At 55.2% G+C, this 25,667-nt stretch overlaps 1 protein-coding gene across 1 annotated transcript; it reads right to left on the bottom strand.

Annotated features, from left to right (window-relative positions):
- Positions 1 to 508: 508 nt before the first annotated feature.
- On the bottom strand, positions 509 to 18,601 carry LOC104697487 (SH2 domain-containing adapter protein F). Its single transcript, XM_039557819.1, is given in 10 exon segments — positions 509 to 1,665; positions 4,784 to 4,903; positions 5,208 to 5,379; positions 8,202 to 8,339; positions 9,857 to 10,066; positions 11,045 to 11,174; positions 18,133 to 18,177; positions 18,179 to 18,454; positions 18,456 to 18,502; positions 18,505 to 18,601. Coding segments are annotated over 10 exon segments (1,422 nt in total). The 3' UTR covers positions 509 to 1,478.
- Positions 18,602 to 25,667: the final 7,066 nt, after the last annotated feature.

Genomic DNA, 25,667 nt, shown 5'->3' with positions numbered 1-25,667 from the left:
GATGGCAGAGCAAGGTTCCTGCAGTGGCTGCAGCGCTCACTCACACAAGGTCCTCACAATCCCATCAATCACCTCAGTCCCCCACAGCAACCAGGAGGAACAGCTTCTTCCTGGCAGCAGGCAGAGGGGAGGATGATGCTTTTTCACAAAGCCTTCATCAAGCCACTGCTAACTCATCCCACCGATGCCTGAGGGCTTTGCTCCACTTACAGAAAATGTTTTGCTGGTCCAGCAGTGAATTTGCTGCTGTCATTCCCATCCATGGAGCAGAGGGGAAAGGGAATGTGCTGCTGGGGAGCAACAGCAGGATGGAGTTTAGGCTGAAGCACGGATACAGGAAATGTAAGTGCATGGGTACAGGAGCAACACCAGGAACAAGGTTAAAAGGCAAGGTATGCATGAAACAGTACAGAGCACCAGAGAGAACTTCAGCCAAAAAAAGAGGAGCAAGCTGGCCCAAAGACAAGGTGTCAGGAAGACAAAGAACAGGACTGGAGCCAGTAAATTCTCAGAGGAGATCAGGAGCTCTCTGAAATTCAGGGATTTTGCCTAAGATTTACGAGAGATGAAGGAAAACAAGAAGGCAAAAGATCCCAAAGAGCACCCCCTTCTATACGGAGTAACAGGCAAGTCCAAAATCAGCTCATCACTGCCCACAAAGGGTCTCAAAGATATGGCAAGGACATGAGCACCAGCATCCTTTGTCCCCTGTGTCTCAGAGGAGTGAACTGGCTGGACGGGCATGCTGGTGTCAGTGTACGCAAGGGAGCAGGGAAAATCAATTCACTTAAAAGCTTCCGGCTGTTTTGCCACACTGATCCCCCACTTGCAGTGGGATGTGGGCACACAGTCCCATGGAGCAGGAGGCAACCATGCACCGCTTTATTAGGCAGTGGTGCTGCACACACAGCCGAGGCCGGTCACTATTTACATTTGGCAAAGGATGGCAGTGAGTACTGAGCACCGGTGCAGGTGAGGGCAGCCTGCCTGGGCCCCTGCGTGCCTCGCTGGCCCCAGGGAGGTTCTGCTCACCCCTGCGAGCCTTCTTACCTGTGGGCACAGCCGTTTTGTCTCTCATGGGCACCCTCATGGAGGCACCTCAGGCCTGCTACCAGATGATTTATCCCCGTACTCACATACACTGCCCCCCCTCCCTGGACTCTCCAAGGTCCCAGCCCCAGTCCTGGCATCCCAAGCTCTGCCTGGAGGCAGGTGTGGACAGCCGGCGAGCCCCGCTCAGCTCTTCGCACAGGGGGTCCTTCCAGTGCCATGCCAGCAGGCAAACCAGTGCATGGGAGCCCCTAGAAGAGCAGGACAAGGGGCCTGGCTGCAGCAATCCCCAACAGCACTGGCCGTGCCCAGCGAGCTGCTTGTGGGCTGACGGTCTGGAGCCCATCCTCATCACGGTGGCGCTCAGCCCTGCAGATAGGCCAGTTTTGGGTGCACCCAGCCTTAAGCCTGGCTCGTGGGAGTGAGTACTATAGGGTACGGATGGCCACTGGGTAAAGCAAGGACATGTGCTCAGCCCCCTTGATGGGCAGCTTGCGGCTGGCGTAGTGATGGATGATCTCCGGCACGCTGTCGAAGGGCGGGCTGTGCTGACCCAGCACGTACTTGTTTTCCTGCGTCCGGGACAGTTTCATGTGCATGAAGCCCTGGCTGCTCCTGCAAGGACAGATCAAGACAGGGTTAGGGGGTACAGTTGGCCCCAGCCTCCCCTCAGCTCCTGACCCCCCGACAACAGGCAGTTTGCCTCTGCAGCTGAGGGGGACACTGCTGGCTCCTCTCTGCAGCCATGGCCCTGCCTGCACCATCCTGCTCCTGGCCGACTCCAACAAAGCCCACAGGACAAAGGAGGGACATGGCCAACCACACTGCACTGTGACCCTTTGGGGAGCACGGCCATGCAACGGGGTGTGCAGGACCCATCTGGGGTGTGTGTGGGCAGGAAAGGCATCACCAAGGTAAGGGCAGCAGGGGCACTTGCTGTAGGGTCATGGAGGGGTAGTGGCTTTTGCTCCTTGCATGTGACAATGCCCCTTTTGCAACCATTGGCTCTCACAGGAGCCCCTCAGCTCCCAGGACTTCAGCTCCCAGATCTCCAGCCTCGCCATGGCAAACCAGGTTTTTCTCCTGTGGCCCACAGCCAAAGGATTTTCTCCTTCCCCCTCTCCCCACGCCACCGCTGCAGGCTCCATAAAATCCACTCAGCGTAGTGAGGCCATTTCCCAGCACAGCACGGGCACCAAGCCACGCCAAGCTGTGCAGGCAGATCCTGCCACAAATGCTGATTCCAAGTGGCGGACTAATGGCCCTGTTGCTATTAATTTGCGTCTCCGAGGAGAGCCACAGCCTGTCTGCAGTGTCTGGAATGCACATTATGGCAAAATATTGATGACTTAAAAGCAGACAGGACCTCATCAGTGATGCTGAGCCGCTTCTAGTGCTGCACAGCCTGGCCCCATCCCCCCAGCTGGAGATGGGCCATAATGGACAGCCCAGCTGCATTACTAGAATGGGTTTGAAATCCATTTAGAGACAGAAGCAAAGAGCCAGCTGTCCTGGGAGACAGCTACAGCCCCCCACCAGGGGCCGAGGAAAAGCAATAGCTTCGCCGTGTCCTGTGTCCCTGTGGCAGGGAACCGGAGCACTGCCACATGGGACCATGGAGAGATGATACTGGTTGTGTTTTGCCCAAATTGCTCCACAGGTCTTTGTCACAAGCTCAGGGATGCGATGAGATCGCATCCCTGGAGCGATGACTGAGGGAACAGGCTGCAAACACCAGCAGCCAGGACAAGGGGTGGGTGGTGCTCCTGCTGAGCACCTTTACAGGCACAAGGAAGAACCCAAAGCTTTGCAGTGTGGCCTCAGCCACTCTCATGGAGGCACAAACCAGGAGGGACCCACTCTCCAAGCATCTGAGGCAATGACATGACCCTGTCCATGACAGGCAGTGGGGGACCAGCCAGGACTGTCACGGCAAGGTTAAATCCTTCCAGCTACCTGACCTCCTCCTGGCTGCTCTCTCTTGTGCATATTTTCCTTTAAAGAAACACCAAAGAACTTCAGGTCAGCATTGGAATGCTTTTCAGACCATCTCCTTGGCTGTGCCTCCTTCCTCAAGGAAAAAAAAAAAAACAAAGTTAAAAAAAAATAATAGAGAGAGCTGCAGACAGCCAGCTTACAGCTCTATAAAAAGCATCCCAGGGGATTTTTCCTTGAACAGGCTCTACAGAGAAAGGCAATGGAGTAAAAATCCTGCTCTCAGGGCTGTGAGTTCTCCGCAAACTCTGCAAGGAAGGCAATGCCCGAGCAACTCCTGGATGGACTGGAGAAGGTGGGTGTGACTGCTGCACACCATGCCATCTGAGAGGAGGATTTTGCCATAAAGCTAAGGATGGTGGCAAGAAGTAAGGGAAAAAACACTAAGAAACAGGTGACTGGCTTGTGGAGAGGTGGTGGAAAGCCACCTTTGGTGATGGAATGGCACCTCCCAGGCTCTCCAACACACGTGCTGACTAATGCCACTCACAAGGTGATGGTGAGACCTCTCGCAGCCTCAAATGCAGTTCACCAACCAGAACAAGCTGTTGTTCCAAAACGGCTCACAAGCTAGGGCAAGGAAAAAGCACTGAGAAAACTAAAGCATCAGTAAAAATTCTGACAAAAAAAAAAGGGAAAGGAGGGAACTCTTCCAGAAGGGTTTGTTGGATGATCTGAAATCTCTATGTGGAGAAGGAAGAAAGAGTATTTTCAGCAGAACTCCTGCCCTGGTTTGGTGCTGAAGGCAACAAAAAGAGTGAAAAAAAATATGGAGAGAGACAGAGCAATCTAATTCACAATTGTGCCACTGGGAAATAAACAGAAGGCTGAAATCTGCAGGGAGCAGTGCAGGTAGAGAGACCACTGGGGAAACCCAAACTATACTGTGAGAAGTGTAGGGTTACAGGGCCTGTTGTTGGGCAGAGACAGCTGAAGTGCTCCATAAATACTTGTTTCCCATCTGGCAGGAACAGAGCTAATATAGCTGTCCAGCAGAAGAGCAAGAAGGTATTTGCTCATCCATCATCATCTTCAGAAAGTAACAGCTTTGATTTTCACACTGCCCCAAGAGCCAGGAAAGAGCTGGATGAGGAGCTGTGGGCAGTTCCCCCCTGTCAGAACACATGCAAAGATGCTTCATGCAATTTTGGCATTCAGGGAATCTGGAAAACTGGGGAGTATGTAAAGATTCCCCAAAAAAACCCAAGCATAAACCAAGCTGTGCTGTGGGGATGAGGTTTCCCTACTGGCAAATCAGAGCAGGGTAAAGCCCTCTCTACAGCTGAGCAATGGATCTGTGGGCTGGGGAGGCAAGGATGGGTACCCCCATTTCCATCAACAGTGGGCTCGCACAAACTTTCTTTTCCCATGAAACTAAGCTACAAAAAAAGGGGGAACAAGAAGGCAGAGCTGGAAGTTGTAACCAGACACATTTGACTGGGCACTGAGGCACATCATTTGATCCATCTAAGGGATTGTTAGCACTGCCAAGGAAGAGCAGTGGGCCTCCAGATCTCCAAGCCTTCCTGAGAGATGTTTTTTCCCAGACATCAAACCAGAAACCTGTGCCACACCACAGAAAAGTGTGGACTTCATACTGCAGCCATTTCTGACCACCCATGGTCATCTCACAATTACCCAATTAGCATGGGCACAATTCAGTTGGGGCACCCACCTATGGCACCGGGTCACCCCTGCTGTGGGTCCACACCCCCCCAGCCCCGCCAGGTTCACTCACTTCAAGGAGAGGGAGAAGTCATTCTTGCTGGTCTCGCTGTTGCGCACCAGGTAACTGGCCTCCTTGCACAGCCTCAGCAGTGTCTCTGCGTCTGTCCGGCTGATGGCTCCGTGGTACCAGCTGGAGGGGAGAGGGATGGGCTGTGCTGGGCACAGAGCAGACACCATAGGAAGGGCTGTGCCCTGGGGCAGCAGCAGTGCCAGCCCCCGGCACCTCCCCGGGGACTGCAGCCACATTCAGGAAGAGGGAAGAGGGTGGCACCACTGGGGCTGGGAGACAAGGGGCAGGGACAAACAGGCTGAAGTGTGGGGACGAGGAAGAAAGAAAGAAGCAAGTCTGCCCCAGGGCTCCTCATGGTGTGACCACAGGGCTTCCTAGTGCAGCTGGAGGGGTTGGGCAGCCACTCTGGGCAGGCGGGACTCACCATTGGCTCTCCAGGGGCAGGGCAGGGTCAATCCTCTCCCCAACAAAGGGGCCAGGCTCAGTGGTCAGCGTCTTTGTGCTCTTGAGGCTGCTGGAGCCATGCCTGAGGGCAGCCCTGGCTTTCTCCTCCCTGCAGGGCGAGGTGCGGCCATACCCCAGCCCCTCCGTGGGACCTGCAAAACAGACATGCATCACAGGCTGGGATCCTAACTTTCTCCAGCAGGAAGAGCCAGAGCCACTTACATCACGCTGGGTCCCCTCAACAGTGCCCCATCCCCCTGCTCTAAGCAAGAGCAGGGCAGCTCTTGGGCTGCTGATCACTGCAGTGCCCAGGCTGGGTCCCCACCATGCCAGGCCTGGAGCCAGTAGCTGAACCCATGGAAGACATTTCCAGGGAGGTTTCAAAAGCTCAGGAGGTTTTGCTAATGCAAAAACACATTTGGTGGCTGTGGTAGAGAGTTAAGTGAGATGCAGCAAGAAGAGGTTCCCCAATCTCAGAGGAAAAAATTAGATTTAAAAAAAAGAAGAGGGGATAGATGGAGCTAAAGGAAGCAGTCAGTTTGGAACCAATGGACACATTTCTGCTGGCACAAATAAACATGGGGTGAAAAAACAATTCCCTGAGGTGGGAAGGGGATATTTTGACTGCAGATACCTCCCCGGGCACTGCCACTTGCCTGTCACCAGCCCAGCCATGGCCACGAGCATGGGGGATTGACCAAGCCATGCCCTGGGGACCTGGCCTCCCACCGCCTGTTATTTCCGTGCAGGATGATTTCAGCGTTAACAATATTGTTTCTCCCTCCTCCCAAGAGTTCATTATTGCTCCCTGTACCGCCAACCCCCTTGCACAAATTACTTATCGATCAGGCAGAGCTGCCACAGTGTGGGGCTGCCAGGGGCTGATACCATGGCAGCACAGTCACCCCAGAGGTGGCCGAGCCCAGGAATCACAGCTCCCAGGACTACTGGAATGCCCCAGACAGGACAACTTCTCTCCATGCTTCCTGGCTGCTGGAGGGGGAGGCAAAAAATAGCCAGAGGGATGTTTTCCTCTCTAGCAGGGCATCCTCTAAGGCAGGATGTTTGAGTGACACCTTGTCCACACGCTATGCAGGTGAGCAGGACTCCAGCCCCCCCAGCACTGCAAGGAGGGGAAGGCAGCCAAAAGCAAGCCCAGCCAAAATCCTCTGCAGCTTAGCATGGCTTAAACCACCATAAGCAGCAGCTCAGGGAGGAGGTACTCAGCACTACGACTTGACAAGCCCTGCCTCTGCGGTGCTCTGGCTTTTCACTAACCATGCTCGCCTTTGTACATCACGCCCAGGCTTCAATTTCAACTCATCACCTTAAAAAATTGGGGCAATTGTTAAAAGCTAGACAATCAAACAGCCCAAGTGTTTGCTGGCGGCACAAAGTCATTGCGTTACAGGCTCAAAAGTAATGCATTGCACCTGTCAAGAGGGAGGCAGAGGCATGTGCATGATTAAACAGGATATTAAAAACAAGCCCTTAGGAGGAAGAAGACATCCTTCAAGACGTTCAAGTCACCCCAAGACACGGGAAGTAGAAAATGAGACAAAACTCTGGCAAGATAAACTTAACATAACAAAGCAAGGCAAGTCAGAGAGAAAAAAGAGACTCTGTGTTGCTAAATCCAGGAAAAATGACAAACTGATGTATTCATCAGGAGCAAGATGCATGTCAGAGTGACTGTGGGCATAATAAATGATGGGGGAAAAGAAGAGGCTGCATAGCAAAGAGATTAATTTTTCTTGACACGTGCATTCATTGCAGGAAGAGGATCAGAAAGTTCCCACCTGTCAAGACCTTTCTTCTTGAGAACTGATCTCAGCCTGCAGCATCCCTACGGTTTTGGGAAGTCCCCAACAAAGCCCTCAGAGCAGCCACTTCATTCTCAAGTGCCCCCACCATCAGCACCAAAACAAGCCATCACCTGCAGCCTGTGCTCAAACCCACCCGGGAAGCAGCAAAGGCCACTCTGGCTTTATCTTATGAAGCTCTGCAGGGATCTGGGTAACTGCAGATAAGGAAATCAGGTATCTGTACCTGGCATGTTGCAGTGCCCACCTGGGCAGTGTTAGTGGGGAAGGCACGGCATGGCCACTGCACAAGAAAGGGCACAGCTTGCATCCCAGTTCCCCACTGCTAACAACTCAGTCATGGCTTTCCACAAAATCCCCCCACCTACTGCTCTTGGCAAAATCCTAATTCACCACAGCATAAGAGCAAGGTCCTTAAAATATCAATAAAGGGTTAAAAGAGAAGCAGCAATATTTGGCTTTCATAAGCGAGACTGCCAGCAGCATCCAAAGGGGATTTACCCAGGGGCTCTGTGCTCAGCACACACAAAAAAGGCTTCACAACAAGGCAAACCGGAGATGACAAAGTGTACCTGGGAGATTTGGCTGCTCAGGATAGCAAAAGCAAGAGTGGAGAATCCACAGGGACCTCCTGACACTAACAGCAAGGTAATAAAACAGCAGAGGAAATGGAGCAGTGCTAAATGATGAAGAGGGGAAAAAATCAGCCCCATCTTCAGCACTGGGATCTGAATTAGCTGCTAGCACACCTGTAAGGGACCTGGGTATTAAAAGTCGCAAGAAAACATCAGCTAAACACTCAGTGCAATTGTCAAGAAGACCTTAAAAGCAGCCATCAAATGTTGGGAATTTGGAGGCAAAGAGGAGAGAACAAAAGGGACAGTAATGACTCCGCCACAGAATAATCCCCCGGAGCAGCTCCACTGCTGCAAAGAGCTGGTGCCTCTTCGTAGCAGGAAGGTGCAGCAGGACAAACACCTGGTGTCCAGCACATGACAACTGAGGGGGCCAGGAGGAGCTGCAGGAGGGCAGAGGAGGAGGGTCGTGTCTGGCAGTGCACTGGGCAAGCTCCGAGGCATCGCAGTGGGCCAGGGTCACAGCAAGCACTGGCCACAGCCCCCCCGGACACACCGCTGTCACGCGAGACCCACCATTGGCGTCTTCGTAGCTGTGCTGGCTGTGCTGCAGAGGGATGGGGGCACCAGCCTCCCCATCCGGGGGGCTTTCACCGCTGTCGAGCTGTCCCACCGGTGGGGGCCATGGCAGGTCTTTAATGACCTTGATTTCAACTGGATGGGGGGTGGGGAGGGTGTGGGAAAGAGAGAGAAAGAGACAGAAAGAAAGGGCTTAGAAAAAACCATCAGCAACACCAGAGGTCCATGGAGAAGGAGAGCAGTTGTGGGGGAAAAGACCTGAGGACTAAATTCCCAGGAGCCCTACACCAGCTTGGCCATCTCATCCCCTCCATAGCACCAAGCAAGGACAGGCCTGAGGTGGGGCATATTCCCAATGGAGAGACCCTGCTCCTTCATCAGGTTTTCCAGCCAACCCTCTCTAGGGTATGGGGGAGCCTGCAATCACCCTATTCCACATACTTGTCTGGGGGCCTTGGCCGAACATTCCATTGCCATCTGTCCTGCCTGTCTTGCCCTAGGTGTCTCCCAGCCACCCACAGCGTCCACATTCCCCTGCCAGGCAGCAGTGGGCTGCAGCCTTGTGCCAGTACCAGCTGTCCATCAGCAGGGGTCCCATGGACCCCCAAAGGGGGAATGGGACAGCAGAGATATTTTGGCATCACTGGAGAGAAAAAACACCCCACGAGACACAGCAGGACCTGCTCTGGCTTCAGAAAAAAACAGGCAGCAGGTCCCAGCGTGGCCCAGGGAACAGCAGCCTAACTCCCTTGGGACTTGGAGCAGGCCTGAAGCACGCTGGGCAGCGCTCACATGCATCCACATGTGAGCCAGACCTGTGAACACACCACCTCCACCCAGGGATATCAAGCAAGGTGGCTCATCCAGAGCACAGACACCGAAGCACAAACCCAGCCCAGCAGTACACACTGTTCCAAGATGGAGCCCGACACGCCGAATCCTCAGAACAGGGTGCTGGGGGACCTGGTGGCCCCAAGCACAAGTAGGCACTGTGGCGCTGAGCCCAGCACACCCATCTCCAGCTCGCAGTGCCCAAACCCAAAAGGTGAACCACTCTCCAACCTCAAATTTTCACATCTCTCTCTGCCATCATCTCCACACAGTGCCACCAGCCTGAGCACCCTCAGTGCCAACTGCAGCACAGACACACAATGCTGCAATTAAAATGCATCCTAGATAAGAGCGTGGCAATTAGCCAGCACTGGCAAGGAGCCAGCGCTAATGCACAGCATGGATTTCCTCATTACCAAACACAAACACAATCGATCCCGCAGCACAGATAAATAGGTCGGGGGGCTGGACGAAGCCTGGACGAAGGCTCCTTGGGCATCCTCCTGCCCTGAGGATGGAGGTATCTGCTTGAGCCCAGGGTTGAACCGACCCCGGTAACCCAAGGTTGGGGGTGCTAATTTGCACCAGAGGCTGTGATTGGTCAGAGCAGGGAAGAGGCAACAGGAGACAGGTGTTGGACAGATGACCAAGGCAGCTCTATCCATCACTCTGTCCAGCCTGGCTCCCTGCTCAGACAAACAGCTTTTGCAAGAACACAAGCACTCCCTGAGCCATGGAAATGCAGAGGCCAACATTACTGACCCCAAGGATCCAGTTTCACAAAAAGTGTTGTTTGCTTTATGGCTGCTCCCATCACTCACCTGCAAAGGCTTTGGAGATCCGCTCCTTCTTCCACTCCCAGGGCTGGTCATATTCCTCTGGCGGCCGCTCATCATCCTCGGGCAGCCGGGACTCCCTGGGCCGGGGGCAAGCTGGGCAGTCACTGTCCATGTCCAGCACAGGCTCATAAGGAGTGTCGTAGAGGTGCAGCGGCCGGGCGGGAGCCTCCCGTAAGCCCTTCTGGCGGATCTCTAGCAGGAGAAGAGGGAAAAGACCATGAGCCTTCTGCCCAACACAGCCATGGTCCCCAAAACCGTGGTAGATGACAGGGCTCAATGTCACCCATGGGTAAAATGGGGTAGGGAGCATCAGCAGAGGAGGAGACAGCAAGCAGCTGCCAGAAGTGGGAGAGCTGCTCGGCAGCACCAAGATCCCCACAGTACCACACCCCCCCTTCCTGGGCAGCCCGGCAAAATGGGGTCAGTGGGGACAGAAGTACCCCCCAAGCCTGATTTCCTGCAAGCAGTGAGGCTGGGTTTCTCCCCTGGAGACCCAGAGTGGCCAGTTTAATAAAACGCCCTTCCCTCAAGCAAAAACATAGTCTCTCCCACAGGCACAAGCAGCGTCTCCACTGTTTGCTGGTTTTTCCAAGAAATATAATGGTCTACTTCAAAAAGCCACATGAGCTTTCCAGAAACCACTCGCTCCATGAAAACCACAAAGCAGAGCCAGAGCCTGGAGCACACAAGCCACCATGGTGACTCTGAGCACTGCCTTCAGGAGCACATGCTCCCAGCTTGCCAGTTTTCCAGCCCCAGACAGGCCCACAGGGGACCCTGCTGCTGCAGCAGACACAGCATGTTCTGGCCCAGTCCTAATTGAATTAAATAGGTCCCACATCCATCTTACTTTTAAGCCAGATGCATGCAATGTCAGGTCCCTCCTGGCTCAGCCTGGCAATTGGGAGTCCTGGGGGACAGCATCGCAGGGAGAGATGTGCCTGTAGTGCTCAGACAGTCTTTGAGTGCTCTGGCAAACCCAGAGCACAAGGCTGAAGCTGGGAAAATTTGCCTGTAAAATGGCTGTCCCCCACCACAGCCATTGCCCTGGTTTGCCTTGTCTGGGGGAGCCAATGCTGTCACAGGCTGCAAGGAACAGAGTACAGCGGCCACCAAACTTGGGGACCAGAGGTGTAAAGAGTGGCCTTTGCATGAAGCCTTCCACCTTACCAGCCATCATCTTCTGGGCTTCATACGGCTCCATATATCCGTCATTCTCCATCACCTTCTCCAGCCCTGCCTGGCTACCTGCCACCTGTGCCGCATCAAAGGGATCTGCGTAGTCCTCCAGGACAGCCAGCTGGAAGAGGGGAAGATTAGGAAAAGAGTTAGGGCATTCTCTGCCTTTACTGGGAGGTGGAAGGCAGAGCTCCCCACGAGCTCTTCCAGCAGCAGCCAGAGCGGCCACTGACAGCCCAAACCTGCATCATGGCAGCCCTGCAGAGCAGGTGCTGGCAGCTGACAGCTTTCCAGGCACCGGCACTCGGCCATGGAAACGCTCCAGCCTTTGTCCCAAAAGCTGGGATGGAGCCAAGCAGAGCAGAAGGCAGACCTGCCCCTCCCTCACCATCAGGCTCAGCACTGTCAGCACCCACACACATGTCCTGGCCGGGTCCCCACTGCGGCGCAGGGCTGCCAGCAGTGCCATACCCTCCATGGCACACAGATGCTCTCCTGCACACAGCCACATTTCCTTTCCCAAGGTGGAGAAGGGGCACAGATCCCAAAAGAAGGGTGTCAGCTGGCACTGGCATGACTAGGAACTTGCTGGTTATTTTCCAGGGCTCCTGTGCACTCATTTGAAGGTATTTTCTAACAAAAGGGCTAAGAACAGCCTATGGCTTCCTCTCCACTCCTTCCCAGGCCTCCAAAGCATCCCCAGACACATTCTAAGTTAAGTAAGACAAGACAGAGCCTTTCTCCAGGAAGCAGAACCAGGAGCTTCTCAAGTGCCATGTCACAGGGTCAGCACTAAATTCCTGAGATTTGCACTTACTAGTGAGAAGGAGAGGATCCTGCAGTAGGATATGGGGCATGTCCCAGAGCTCAATCCCCTCCAGCACTGGAACCACATGCCTGCTCTAGCACCTCAGCAGCTTCCCAGCCAGAGCACTCCATCACACAACACTGCAGTCCCCAGGAAGCCTGGAGCTGTACATCCCACCCTCCAGCCACACAGCCTGCTCCCAAAGTAGGGCCAGGCAATATTTCCAGCAGCAATTAAGTGTACCCAAGCACCTTACCAGGGTCTGCTCACCTACCAGGACGCAAACCCCTGGCTTGGGGGGGTTTGCTACCACAACATGGGCTATGGAGATGTCCCACAGCAAGAACCAAATGTCCCAAGCATGGTGTGGCAGCTGTCTAATCCCACCCAGTGCCAGGCTCCATCATCACCACTACACACTGCCCCTGCTCCTGGCCAGCCACAGAGACCACGGCTGCTCACACATTCCTCTGCAGCTCCAAAAACCGGCTTAAAACAAAACACTTCTCCCTCCTTCCTGTGCAAAACGCCCAACAATGGCCTGTAACAGCAAAACCCAGCAGGAAAAGGGAACAGGAACTGGAACTGTAAACACCTCCGTGCAGTCCCAAGACTTGGCATCCCTATGAGCTACAGGAGGCACATGGCTCTCTGCACCTGGCTCACCATCTCCTCCCTAAATGTCCCACCTCCATGGGCAGCCAATGCATGGGGAACTGGGTCAGCCCTCCAAGCCTGGTCCCTCCATGCCAGGGCATGAGCGAGTAGCTGATCATCCTCAGACCAAATCCCAACCACCCCAGAGGAGTAAAATAGGGTTCAAACATGGGAGCTGCAGATGCTCTCACCCCTTGGCAAGGCAGCAGAGGACAGACAGTGTCAGAGTACTGTCTCCACCCCAAGCATGGGGCAGAGAGCCAGGACAGGGCAGCAGGAGCAGCCAGCCCCTGGCTTTGCAATCTGCTCTTACCTCCATCATCCAAGGGGTGACATAGCATTGCTCAGGCCCTGTCAGGCACTGGGGACATGAAGAGGCAGTGCTGAGCCCAGGGGTCTGCAGCCCTTTGCTTGCCGCCACCAGGGCAAAATTCCCCAGGGCAAATGCAAGTCGCTGGTGACTTTTACAGCTGCTTGGTCAACCAGGACCTGCTTCCCACTTGCTGTCTGCGAGATCTCAGTGAAGCCGCTCCAAACAGCCGGGAGAACCCACGGCCTCTCCCATGCCTCGAAAGCTGCACAGAGCTCCTGCTGCACCTCCACATCTGTGACAGTCCTGTGACAGCAGCAGCATCTTCACACACGTGCTCATGACAATAGAGGCATGGGCATGCTGGCAGTGTCCCCACACACACAAATGCACCGGCTCGACAGGCAGGGTGGGTGGACGGGCAGTGCCATGTCCAATGCTCACCCTGTGCAGAGCTCTCATGGCTCCAAGCATGCTGGGGAGCTGTGAAATGCAGTCTGCTGACCCTCCTGGGGTTAGTTGTCTGTTCCTCTGGCCCCAAGCCCAACCTGACCACATTTAGACCTGCCACAAACCACATTTCCTAGACAAGCGCAGACCCAGTCCTGGACCCTCCCTCTGCCCCATACACACATAGCAGCTTCAGACAGGGCCGAGAGGCTTCCCTGCATGCAGTGGTCACTGTCATAGAATAATTAAGGCTGGAAAAGACCTCCAAGATCATCAAGCCCAACCTTATTTCCAACTGTATTTCCTCGTGTTTAGGTCTGGCATCCCGGGGGGAACACACAAGCTCCAGCAGGCTCACAGAGTGGCCTCCACTCAGATGCCTCCAGGTCTAGAAAGCAGAAGATAGTGGAGAATCCTAACAGGTCACTGTCAAGACCCAAAAAACTGGGTATTTTGCCTGCAGAAGGGTGCAGTGGCACTCAGCAGAGATTGTTGACAGAGAATGTGGTTTGCTGGGCTCAGCTTGGACGCAGAGAAAAGGCCTTGGATTAGAGGCAAGCTACTTGAGTTTGGGGGGAATTTGCCACACTAGTTTGCTTCTCCACTGCCTCAAGGAGAAGGAGCAAGATCTCCCAACTGTAGGGTGATGAGAACACAAACCCATTTGTTTTTTAAATGGTTAGATATTACAGCAGAGAGCCGCGGAAAAGGTGGGGAGGTAATTACAGCCTCCAGGAGCATCACAACCTCAGGGTGCACAAGCAAGCACACAAAAATGTGCTTGACTGAGGGACTGGAGGCTCCAGCCAGTGCCTGGAATGGGGCAAACAGCAGAGATCATGCAATTCCCGGGCACATCCTAATGCCCTTGAACATGAGGCCATATTACAGTTGCTCAGGAAACTGCATCTCTGACATTTCCTAATCTGAGTACTGGACTTGATGAGCCATGCAGGGCTCTCAGCAGCAGCCACAGGGCAAACGGCTGCTCCCCAGAGCAGGAGAGGGCCACAGCCGCTGGCAGGGCAGCTCCCAGGGGTTGCCTAAGCCCCCACACTCTGGTCAAAGGCCAGGCATTTCCATGCTTTGCTCATGTTCCATGTTGCTGAGGGAGCTGCTCACCACCTGCTGATCCCACCACATGGCTATGGAGGCATCTCCTGCTCATACACAGCACAAGCTTTGCTAGACTTGAAATAATTTGGGTGCAAAGCAAAGCCTGACATGCAAAGCCACCATCCCAGGGCAGCTCTTGGTGCAGACCAGTCCTTCAGGGAGCAGCCAAGCACCACTGGCACCTGGACACATATCCTGCTTGAGCATGACTGTTTTTCATGTATTTATCTGCCATGGCAATGCAAATCCCAAATCCCTGCTGCAGCACCAAAGCTTGTCTCGCTCTATTATACATGCCAACTGTAAGGGGAAAAAAAAGAAAGTCAAAACAAAATTAATGCAAAGAACCAGATCATCACTGGGTTCTCGCAATCAAACAGCTTTTATGCTGCCCACTAGTGAAGGTGACAGATCACAGCTCTTCAAGAGCATTCACAGTTCTGACACCAAAGTCCCAGGGCAGAGCTGGGTTCTTTGTCTCATCTTGCCCAGAAACATTCTACCTGCCACCACCTTATGTCACAACAAGATGTTCCACTCTACACAGAGGTTTGCAGAGCATTCCTGGGGAGATCCTCCACCTTAAAAACAAGTTTCTCACCCTGGAGATAAAGTGCATTTGGGGTCTCCTCAGAAGATTGGTTAAACTGAGCAAACTCATTTCATTCTGTCAGGTGCAAAATTCCTCCAGTTTTACACATCTGGCAGCTTGGCTTTTGGCAGACACTGAAGCCAAACCCAAAAACAAATACAACACTGACCTTCCCAGAAGGGTCTGGTCCACAGCCCCATGGGGCACGGCATGCCCAGGCAGGGAGCCTAGGGCTGCACCCGTGGCACAGGAGGAGGGCATGCGGGACGGACAGCACGGCATCAGCATCACATAAGATGACTCAGTTCGAGGAGGCTCTCACAGGAAAGACACACACCCAAGAGCTTCCTGACAGGCTGTTCCCACACCCTGCAGCACTGACCCTGCACTCCCAGCAAGAACAGCAGAGACTGGTCCCGGTGGGCACAGGACAAAGATGTCCTCAGGCAGATCCCCAAGCCCATCCTCAAGCACACCTGGGGTGCAGGCAGCAGAAGGTCCCTCATCACATCTCTCCCCGCTGCATCCCAGTGGCGTTGCTCCTTGTGCCTAATCCAAACACGGCAGGGAAGACATCTCCAGGGTATCCACCTGGCTCAGGTGAACCACACAGGGCCAGTCCATTGTCCACTGCTGTAGGGAAAGGCCTGTCAGACCAAGCAGATCGAGAAGGGCCTGTGCTGTCCGCACCATTTCCAGCAGAGTTTGGAAAGCAGCACGAGTCACTGCAGAGCTCTCTCTAATGCAACCCCACAGGATGCTGCAGATCCCACAGAAGGCACAAAGATGAGATGGCTCATGCTACAGCAGCAAGACATCGTGCAGCCCAGGCAGGAAGGATTCCTGTGCCAAGATGTTCCTGCCCATTCCATTCTCCAGAACTCGCAGGACAGCTACAGCAGGCAGAGGGCTCCCAGGGAACATAGTCAGCCCCCAACCACAACAAATGACACGGTCTCAGCCAAACCACACAATCAGGAACCAGTGACTGCTCTTTCCACTTCTCTCCATCCTCATTGTCCCCACTTGGAAGGGCTGCACATTTTATTAAGAGTGATTTTCCCCATCAATCATTAACAAAAACCCTCTCTGCTCCAGCAGCTTTGTCTGTACACAGAATTGTATTTCTCCTTTATCTCCAGCATCAACACAATCCAAGGGGTCTGCAGTCCCAGTCCCTGCAGCAGGTAGGGAACAGTGCCCAGAGCCTCTTCCTAAGTGTGTGAGCACTGAGCCCCCTGCACAACCATAATCTCAGCAGAGGCTCCAACCCAGCTCCAGCATCCCTTCCCTGTTCCAGGACAGCTTGACATCACCAAGAGCAAGGGTCACAAGCAGCAGGAAACCCCCACCAGGCACTTCCATCCTCCTGTACCACCTCCAGGAAGTGCCACCATGATGTTGGAGCAGCTGGGGAACCCACTGCTCAGCCCAGTGCCAAGGCTAGCAGATGAGAGCTGCAAAGGGCATTTCAGCCCAACAGAGTTGCTCCACATGGTGGATGCTCCCTGGCTCCTCTAGGAAAACTGTATTAATGGACAGCTGCAAGCACTATCCAATATTTCCACTTTTATTCCAGTTTCACCCAGGCTCTGGAGCTCTGTCTGTGTCCATCATGTACCAGAGCCCTAAAGAATTAGAAGCCTCCTCCCTACAGTAGCATGCAGGAGACTAGCAGTAATCTAATCACCGCCTATCTTGGATAAATGAAGGGTCTTCTTCAGCCTAGCGCTGTTAGCACAGTTTCCCCAAACGTATTCCAGCTTCTGACTTTTCTCTAAACTTCCCAGATTCTCCCCAGCCTTTGGACCCCCAAACAGCCTGGCTGTATCTGTCAGCAGTCCCTGCTTCCCACAACTCTGGCTCAGCCCTTTGCACATCACAGCCTGAGTCCACACGCTCCTGCTCCTGCTCTGATCCCGCAACGCGTGCTCCAGAGGAAAAAACCATCCAGACTGCCTCAGCAAACCACAGCACCGTGGTGGCACCTCTGGTCCCTGCAACCAGTGCCCTCCTCCTCATCCTCCTCTGCTGCCCGCAGCAGCCAGTTTACCCAGCTCAAAAGGGGAGCTCTGGGCCACTCTGGAAATCTCCAAAAAGAAATTAGTCAGTACAAGCAACTTCCCAAGATCCACCGCAACAAGTTTTTCTATCTGCTTAAAACATTCTCTAGCAGATTTTTCCCGGTGCTTATTTCATGGTGCCACCTGGCAGTCCCAGGACCACGGATGTGATCACTGACTGGATCCACGACTCCCTCCGCCAGCCAGATCTGCAATCCCGTCGAGTTCGCCTGACAAGCTCCGTCTTGCAGGCGGCAGCGCTAGCGGGCACTAATTACCCCCTCCTGCCTTTATTTGCGCAGTCCCCGCATCAGCCTCTCCGCCAAGAGGGAGGCCCGCAGCCCTGGTTGGGTTTATCCTCCACCAGGCCTTTGTGCCACTCAGAGCCCGTCTCCCCATAGGGAGCTTCTGCCCAGCTCCTACCTCTCACCGGGGATGTTTCTCGCCTCCTTGCCAGCACCGGGAGCGCCAAGCTCTGCTCTCACCCTGGAGAAGCGGCGGGGGGGCGGCAGACAAAGAGGCGCTGAGGCTCCCTGACAAAGCAGCACGGCATCTCCGGGGGTCCGGCCGCCGCCGCTGGCACGGGCAGCCCGGGCAGCGGGCAGAGAGAGATCCGCCGGGCATGGAGCGGTGGGAGGCCCAGGGTCACCGGCCCCAGCGTCGAAGGGCACCGCAGACGGTCCTGTACTCCTCTACGAGCGCACTTCCCGCTGGGGATCATACCTGCCTCCCGCGGGAGCCGGAGGGGAAGCCGGGGCCGCCCCCGTTCCCGCTGACGTGTGCCCGGCATGTCGGTGCTACCAGGGCACAGGGGGGGACGCGACACGAAAGCCCCGTGGAGCCTGGCCGTGGCCCCCTCTCGGTGCTCGAGGATCCTAACCCTGCTCCTTACTGTGGATGCCAACGGTCTGGCGGAACCACCGAGGGCATCTCCGTGACCGAGGCGCTCAGGCTCCACCTGCCCCTGGGGTCCTGGCCCTGCTCGTCACGGCAAGGGCCGAGGGTCCGGCGTGGTCACTCGGGGCATCCCAAGTGCCGGGATACCGCGGGGAGAGCAGCGGAGCCCCGTGCCCGGTCACTCACCTCCTGCGGCGGCTCGTCGGGCGGCTCGGGCCGGCCGGGGGCGAGCTGGGGGGGCGGGCACCAGCGGCGGCGGCGGGGGGCTGGCGGGCACCTTTTCCACCGCCTCCACCTTGATGAGCCGGTGCTTAGGCGAGACATAGCGGGGCCCGTCGGGGGCGGCAGCGGGCGGCGGGCCGCTGTAGGGGTCCTCGAAGTCGCGCTCCTTCTGCAGCCGGTAGGCCGCCACGATGTCGGGCTGGGCGGCGGCCAGCGGCTCGGCCGCGCCCCCGGCGGTAGGGGGCGGCTGCGGCGGCGGCCCGGCGCGGTAGTCGGGCTTAGGCGGCCGCGGGTGGTGCGGGTCGGGCGCTGCGGAAGCCCAGGTGCTCGCGGGCCAGCGGGCCATGGTGCCCACGCACTGCGGGGCTCCGCCGGCCCCCGCCCCGCCGCCGCCGCCGCCGCGCTCCGAGCCGGCGCTCCGCTCAGCAAGCATCGGTCGCCGGCGGACTGAGCGCGGCGGGCGGGGCCGGGGGGGCGCGGGGGAGGCGGCCGGGGGAGGCAGCCAGGTGCCACCTGCCGGAGCGCCGGGTGCGGGGCCTCCCCCGCCCCGCCCGCGCCGCGCCCCGCGCCCGCTCCCCCGGCACGGCCCGGCGCGGCCCTGAGCGCGGCCCGGCCTCCCCGGCCCGCCTCTCCCGGGGCCCGCCCCGCTCCCCGCCGCCTTCCGCTGCGCCCGGCGCGGCCCTCCCCGGCACTCCGGGCCGCCTCTCGCGCTCGGGCGGGCTGCGGGCTCTCGGCTCGCTCTCGGCGGCCTTGGGCCCGATCCGGCCCCGGTGCTGCTCCCAGCCACCCCGGAGCGTCCTCCGGCACCAGGGCAAGGGCCAACGGGGAGGCAGCTGGCGAGGCAGGGGCGATAAAGGTCCCTCGTGGGGTCACAGAATGTCCTGAGCTGGAAGGAGCCCACGAGGGCCATCGAGTCCAACACCTCGGTGCAAACCCCGGGCCTGGGAGGTATTTGGTGGGAGCAGTTCACTCCAGACAGAGACTGAAACACAAGGCTGGTGCTGTGGACCCCCACAAGAAACACTGCAGGAAGGGGTGAGCCGGGACAAGGCAGAGAAGTCCTCAGGAAGAAGGCTGAATTCAAGCTGGATGTGCAGAGACATTGGGGCGAGTGTGCAGGGCTGATCCCCAGCACACGGGCTGGAGGACATCCCCTGGGATGCAGTGGGAATGTGGCACTGGGAGCAGTGTGTTGGAGCATGGCAGCAGAGCCCGAGGCCGCTGCAGCAGCAAAGAGCATGCTAACACACGTTCTGACTGCTCCCCCCGGACACACAGCCATCACCAGCCTGACCACCCCCTCAGCTCACCCACCATGGAGACTGCTTCCCTGGGCTCTCCAATGCCCCAGCAGCCCTGTCTCCAGAGCTATGCCCCCAAATCCTTCACATCCCTTCCGAAATACCACACCTTCACCCAAATCTGCTTCCAGGCTCACAGGCTGAATCCCCGAAGGCCATGAAGAAAGAAAAGGGCCAGAGACAGGCTGCTCCAAGAGCAGGACCCCCACAGAGCTGAAGCTGTGCAGAGGCATCCAGTGAGCAGGGACAGATGCCACAATGGGTTCCTGCATGTCCTCACACCATGAGCCATGGTCCTGCACAGTGTGGGGACAGGTGCTGGGCTATCTCTGTCAGGGTGCCTAGCTGGGGAGAGAAGTTTCTTGTGGTGACCTCCTTCCTACCAGCCCTGTGCAGGAGGAGAGTAAGGATGGGGCTGCCAAGGAACGGAGCCTCTTGTGCCATCCTGGCGCTGTACACACCCAACATGTGCCCAGGGAGCCCACTGAGTCCCAGATTTGCTGATTCATTGAGCACACTCCTGCTTGAGAGACCCATCCAGATTCCCCAGGTCCAACCAGACACCAAGGGAGCTTTCTCCACAGGAAGAAGAAAACATGGAACCCAGAAAACAACACTGGAAATTTCAAAGCATAGGGATTGCAAGATGCAAAAGGCATCAGGAGAAAAAGCATCTGCGAGGAACAAAGTGATCACCAGGCAGTGTTTGAGGTCTAGCAGCAGACCTTGCTCCTGGCAGATGGAGATGATGAGACTTATTGAAATGCAGAAAAGACAGAGATTCTCAATAAATCTGCCTGTCCAGCATTTGGAAGGAAGCAGGGCTAATGGCACTTGAGATTGAAAGCAGTTCCACCCTCTGTCAGTAACCAAGGAGGATGTTCAGCAACAGCTGTTGGAGATGGATCTTGTTAAATCCTCAGGTCTGGAAAACACACGCTCAGCGTCTCCAGAGAGGGGACGGAGGAGGCATCTAGCTTGTAGTGGTGTTTGGTTTTTTTAAATACTACTGTACTAGAGGAATTGCAGAGGTTCTTCCTTCCCATCCAGTCCTAGCACATCCCTCACATCGCTCCCTCCTTGGAGAGGCAGCTATGCTGGGACTATGCTGGGATTTGACAAAGGTCTGTGGTCCACGCCCATGTAGGACCCCAGCACCTCCTCACCATTTGTCAGGCCTGTTTCTCTTCCAGATTGGCCCGATGTAGCCCCGTTCTCTGATCTGTGCCCCTGAGGCATCACCTTCTCACCTCAGGCTTCAGCAGAGCTTGGAGGGGCATCAAAATCCCTGGATGCACCTGAGCCCTCAGATTTGAGCTTCCCCTGGTTATTGGCTTCCCCCTGGCCAAACCACCCAGGCAGCAACACAAGCAGCAGGTGAAGAGAACACATCTGAGGTGAGAGCCCCCTTGGGAGACTCCTTTTTGCTTGGGGGGCTTTAATGGCCTTCCAGAAGGAGACCAAATGACCTCCTTACCACCTGCACAGCTTGGCACAGGTACAGGCTGCTCATACTTTTTTTCTGTAGCCATGACAAGATGCTGGTGACATCCCTCTGCTCACAGTGGTTCAATTCAGGTTTGGAGGAGCAGTGGCAGATTTCTACATTCCCACTGCCAAACCCAGGCTCTGTGTGCAGCTCAAGCTGCACCTGGCGCTGCTCCAATCCCAACTGTTTACATGCTCCATATCTGATGCACGTTGGGACCCAGGTTTGATGCCTGCACTGTGGAGACTGACCCCGATACCACAACGGTGGCTGTGATGCCACTCTGCCTGCGAGTCACCGCAGCTCACCATGACAGATGGCTGTCATGGAGTGCCACGGATGTAGGGACTGGCAGGGGACGCGGGAGGGGAGGATCAGGGAGCACACGCCGCACCACTTGCGTGTCAGACTCCACATTTTAGCTTCTCTCTCACACAGCCACAGCGGGAAGCATCTCCAGGTAGGATGTGCAGTGCTGGAGGCTGCCTGGCAGTGCCTGCAGCCCATGGAGCCCCCAGGAGGGAGGGAAAGATGGTGACGAAGCCTTTCACACACTGTCCTTCAATAGGAAGAGAACAACCCATGGCTGTGCAGAAGTGATTTGTGGTTCACTCTGAGGGACCACAGGAATAGGGAAGGCAGAAGGGCTTTCTGCAGTTGTGTGCAAGGATGCCGGGCTGGTCCTCTGCACTGCAATCTCTGCTCCCACCCTCTTCTCCACTTCTGAAGGGTCCAGGAGCTCTTTGCTGAGATCTCCAGGCTGGTGCTCACAGCATCACCCTTCTTCTCACCAAAGGAGCTGCTTGTCTGGGTATATCTAGACAGGTCAGAGCACGCACCAGGAAAAAAAAGCCAGGCAATGTCTTCTGGGCTCCTGCCAGCCCCAGCAGAGAGCTTTGTGCATCCTCAGCCCTCATCCATCCTCCGGGGCCTGAGGAGCTGTTTCAGGCGCCCTAAGTGCTCCTGGTGCTCACCCCCAGCTGGAGACAAGAGCCCTGTATGGCAGCCGGGCCAAGAACAGGACACAGGACCTTCCCTGGGCTGAGGAGGGATTGTGGCACATCTTCCTGGTAAACCTTCCCCTCCAGTTTAACCTTGGGTGGTGCGGACACAGCCCAGCGTCCCCCAAGCAGCAGCTTCCGGTGACTCAGAGGAGAAGGTCTCTGCCCTTGCACACTCCCTGGTGACTCACCCCCCGTTAATGTGGGGGCTGAATCTGACTCTTGCCAATGTGTCACCTTAATCAGGTGCTGGGTCGGCTCTTTCCCCTGACGCCAGCATCTCATCCGGCTTGCAGGGAAGCCTGCAGCTCCTTGAATCTTCAGGTGCTTCTTCCACAGCTTCAAATAAAAGCCATTCGCAGGAGCTGTGGTGATTCCTGCTCCTTTCCTCCCCAGGAGCAACCCACACACACCCCATTGTGCAGCACAGCAGGGACCAGGAGGATGTCACATCTGCTGGGTGACACCCAGACCTCCCCCGGTGTCTGGGTAGAGCAGGGGACATGAGGACTGGAAGGTGGCAACTGTGACACCAAAAATGCTTCCTGGGAGGCAGCCAGGGAGTCCCAGACTGATAAATGACACATCTGTTCTCTGCAAATGAACAAAAATTGGCATACGGAGGAGGAAACTGGCATCGTTAGGGGACAGATGGGTAAATATGACATATTGGGGAAGAGTCAACACATCTCTCTTGCAGTGAATTTCTCTTTTCCAAAGCTAGTGACTTTCTTGGAAAAAGCCAGCAGGCCCCTGAGGATGATCCAGCAGAGGTCCCTGCGTTTCCACACACAGATCTTTTGACAAGATGAAGTCAACGGCAAAATCTGCAAGAATACGGAATTATTCTGGAAATTGCGGATGCGTGCTAGGAATTGCAGGAGGACTTTGAGAGGCTGAGGAACTTGGCAATGAAATGAGACAAAAGCCAGTGTTAGGGAAGTGACACACATGGGGAAACCAAGCCCAGGCTCTTGTCTAAAGTGATGGGCTCTGAGACTGGGAGCTCTGACAGTCTGTGAAACCATCCCCTTAGCACTCAGTAGAGGTCAAAACCTCAAAGACTCTCTGTCAAGCTGATAGGAAGGGTCAGGAAAAAGGAGAGATGAAATCAGAGGTGCCACTATTCCCTAGCCAGTCCCAGTCTACATGCATTCCTGGTCCCCATATTCCAAGGATGCAGCAGAGCTGGAAAATGTGCAGAGAAGGGCAACAGGATGATCCAAGGTCTCTGCACATGGGGTCCATGAAGGACCAGGGCTTTTTGGCACAGCAAAGAGACAGCCAGGGTCACAGAGCAGAGATCTACACAGCTGGGGGAGGTGGGAGAGGCTGCAATAACAAGGATAACACAAGGAGGAGACTCAGCACACAGCAGCCCTCCCTGCCAGGAGCTGCTGCAGATGCTACATAGTTTAGGAACAAGACCAGACAAATCCACAGAAAAAAATCCATGAATACATATTAAATACAAGGACTGGCACAAGGAGCCTTGTGAGTCTTTAGAGGCAGGGATCATGTCCAGGGGAAGTGTTGCTACACATTTGCACCAGGAGACCATCAAAGCCTGGGCAGGATATGCCCAAAGCATGTGTCTTTACCAAATGGAGTGAATTTCTGCAGGCACTATTTGCAGCTCCCCAACCTTTCTGTAAAAAAAAATCACTATGCAGTTGATAGTATAATTGAAGCAATGCTAATTGACCAAAAGAAGAGATGACAACTTGCTGAAAGACATCTGCCAGCTTGGAGCCAGATCCATCGGTCATCCCCTCAGCCATGCCAATCCTGGTCCCTGCCTCTGCTCTTGGTGCTGACAGCCCTCTGCACATCACAACCCCAAGTGTCACAACTGCTCTGTGATGTGATCCGTTATGTCATTAACACTTTGATGAGGTGTAGAGAGCCGTGGGGAACTTAATTTCCACAGGTTCAGGTGCAGCACCCTGGAGACAGGCCAGTAAGAAAGCTGGGTGACAAGAGATGAGGGAAAAATGACTGTAGGTCTGACACCCAGAGGGTAAGAAACACTTCTTTCACTGACAAATGCCAGGTCTGAGGGAAATTTCCAAGCAGCTGTTATGTAAACTCTTTGATGTTATTCTTTTTTTCCTGCAAGATCATTTGTGTGGGCTCAAGTCCCAGTGAGCTGAATTCTCCCCACTCAGCTCCCATGGGGACAGGGAAACTGAGACACAGGAGCTTTCCTGCAGCAAAACAAGGATCATGGCAGGGGAACCTCATGACAGATGCTGGCTGGGTGGCAACAGCTCTATTATATCATGCAAATTGCATTGCCTCACCCAGCCACCTGCTTCCACACTGCCGGCCAGGTGGATGCTCTTAGGGCTTCAACCGTGGCACAAATTCTGTCCCTTCATTGCTGGCCCTCCATGGGGTTTTATTTGCTTCTACCAAAGGGTTTGACCCTGCAAGGGCAAAGCAGTGTCCCGCTGGGATAAAATGCCTGAATCCCTCTTCTGAGTGAACAAAGGAAGCGGGACCAGCTGGGAGAGCATGCATCTGAACTCAATAGCGAGTGGTAAAGTGGAATTGATTGGAGCCGCCTGCACTCATCGATCTGAGGCTGAGCAAACTAAGGAGCTGGAGCATTTGCAGCTCAATCAGAGCAACATGCGGGTGGGGGCTTGTGCTGTGGGGCTGGCAGGGGACCTGAGTGCCCCAGGAAGGGGTTAATGGTGGGTTTGATTAATCCAGCTGCAACAGCCACGATCACACAGCTGCGTCCTTCTCCAGACAGACTCACACTAGCTTTACATTGCCTGTGGGGTGTGAACCACCCCTGATATCCCCTTATATCTCTTAATTGGGCTGTCATCAGCCATCATGAAGATGGGCTCAGTGGACAAGGGTAAAACAGTGGCCATTCCTCCCACAGAGAGGGGATCAATTGCAGTTGCCACCAGTCCAGTTTCTCTGAAGGGGCTGAGAGGCAGAAAATGAAGGTGAATTCAGAGACAAGTGCAAGAGGTGGAGAAGTGAGGGCTGGCAGGCTGCCTGGCAGCTCATGGTGGCCTGTTTTCTGCCCATTCAGCAGCACAAAGCCGGGTTAAGAGGTGGCTATGTGGAGGCCATAAATCCCTGCAGCAGGAGGAGGCTCCTGCTGTGCACAGACAAAGGCGGAGTGAGAGCTGGAGCTGGAAGCTGGAATCAGTCAGGGCACACACAGACATGTGGCAGCATTTATTTAGGGCTGCAGGATGGTTCTCCTCTGGGGCACTTTCCTCTGTTCCATCTTCAGCAGGATGCTGGACACACAAGGAAAGGGCTCCAGAGGCTGCTCTGCTCTGTGCTCCCTGGGTTTTGGACAGGACAGCTTTGGTAAATCCTTGCTCCACACATTTTGGGTACCATTTTCTTTGATTTCTGAGCATTGGAGCCAGGCAAGGGGATCCCAAAATATAACCAAGCAGAAAATCAGTCTGTTATATCCTGTTTGTCTTCCCTTCCCATTTTCTCACTAGCAGACTGTAAAATGTCCTTTGAAGTTCAGGCTTTGGAAGAACCAGGACCCACCTCATGTGCTGTTGTGGGCTCATAAAGCCTCTGGAGAGCATCACAGCTGAACACTCATGTCAAGAAATGCTCAAGTCCTTCTCTTTCAGTTCTTGGTGCATGTCTCATGAGGTACAACCATGGAATGGTTTGGGTTGGAAGGATCCTTAAAGCTTATCTCGATCCACTCCC

This window comes from Corvus cornix, chromosome 10 (assembly GCF_000738735.6).
Source record: "Corvus cornix cornix isolate S_Up_H32 chromosome 10, ASM73873v5, whole genome shotgun sequence".
Lineage (NCBI taxonomy): Eukaryota > Metazoa > Chordata > Aves > Passeriformes > Corvidae > Corvus > Corvus cornix.
This window is presented reverse-complemented; position numbering and strand designations above follow the sequence as displayed.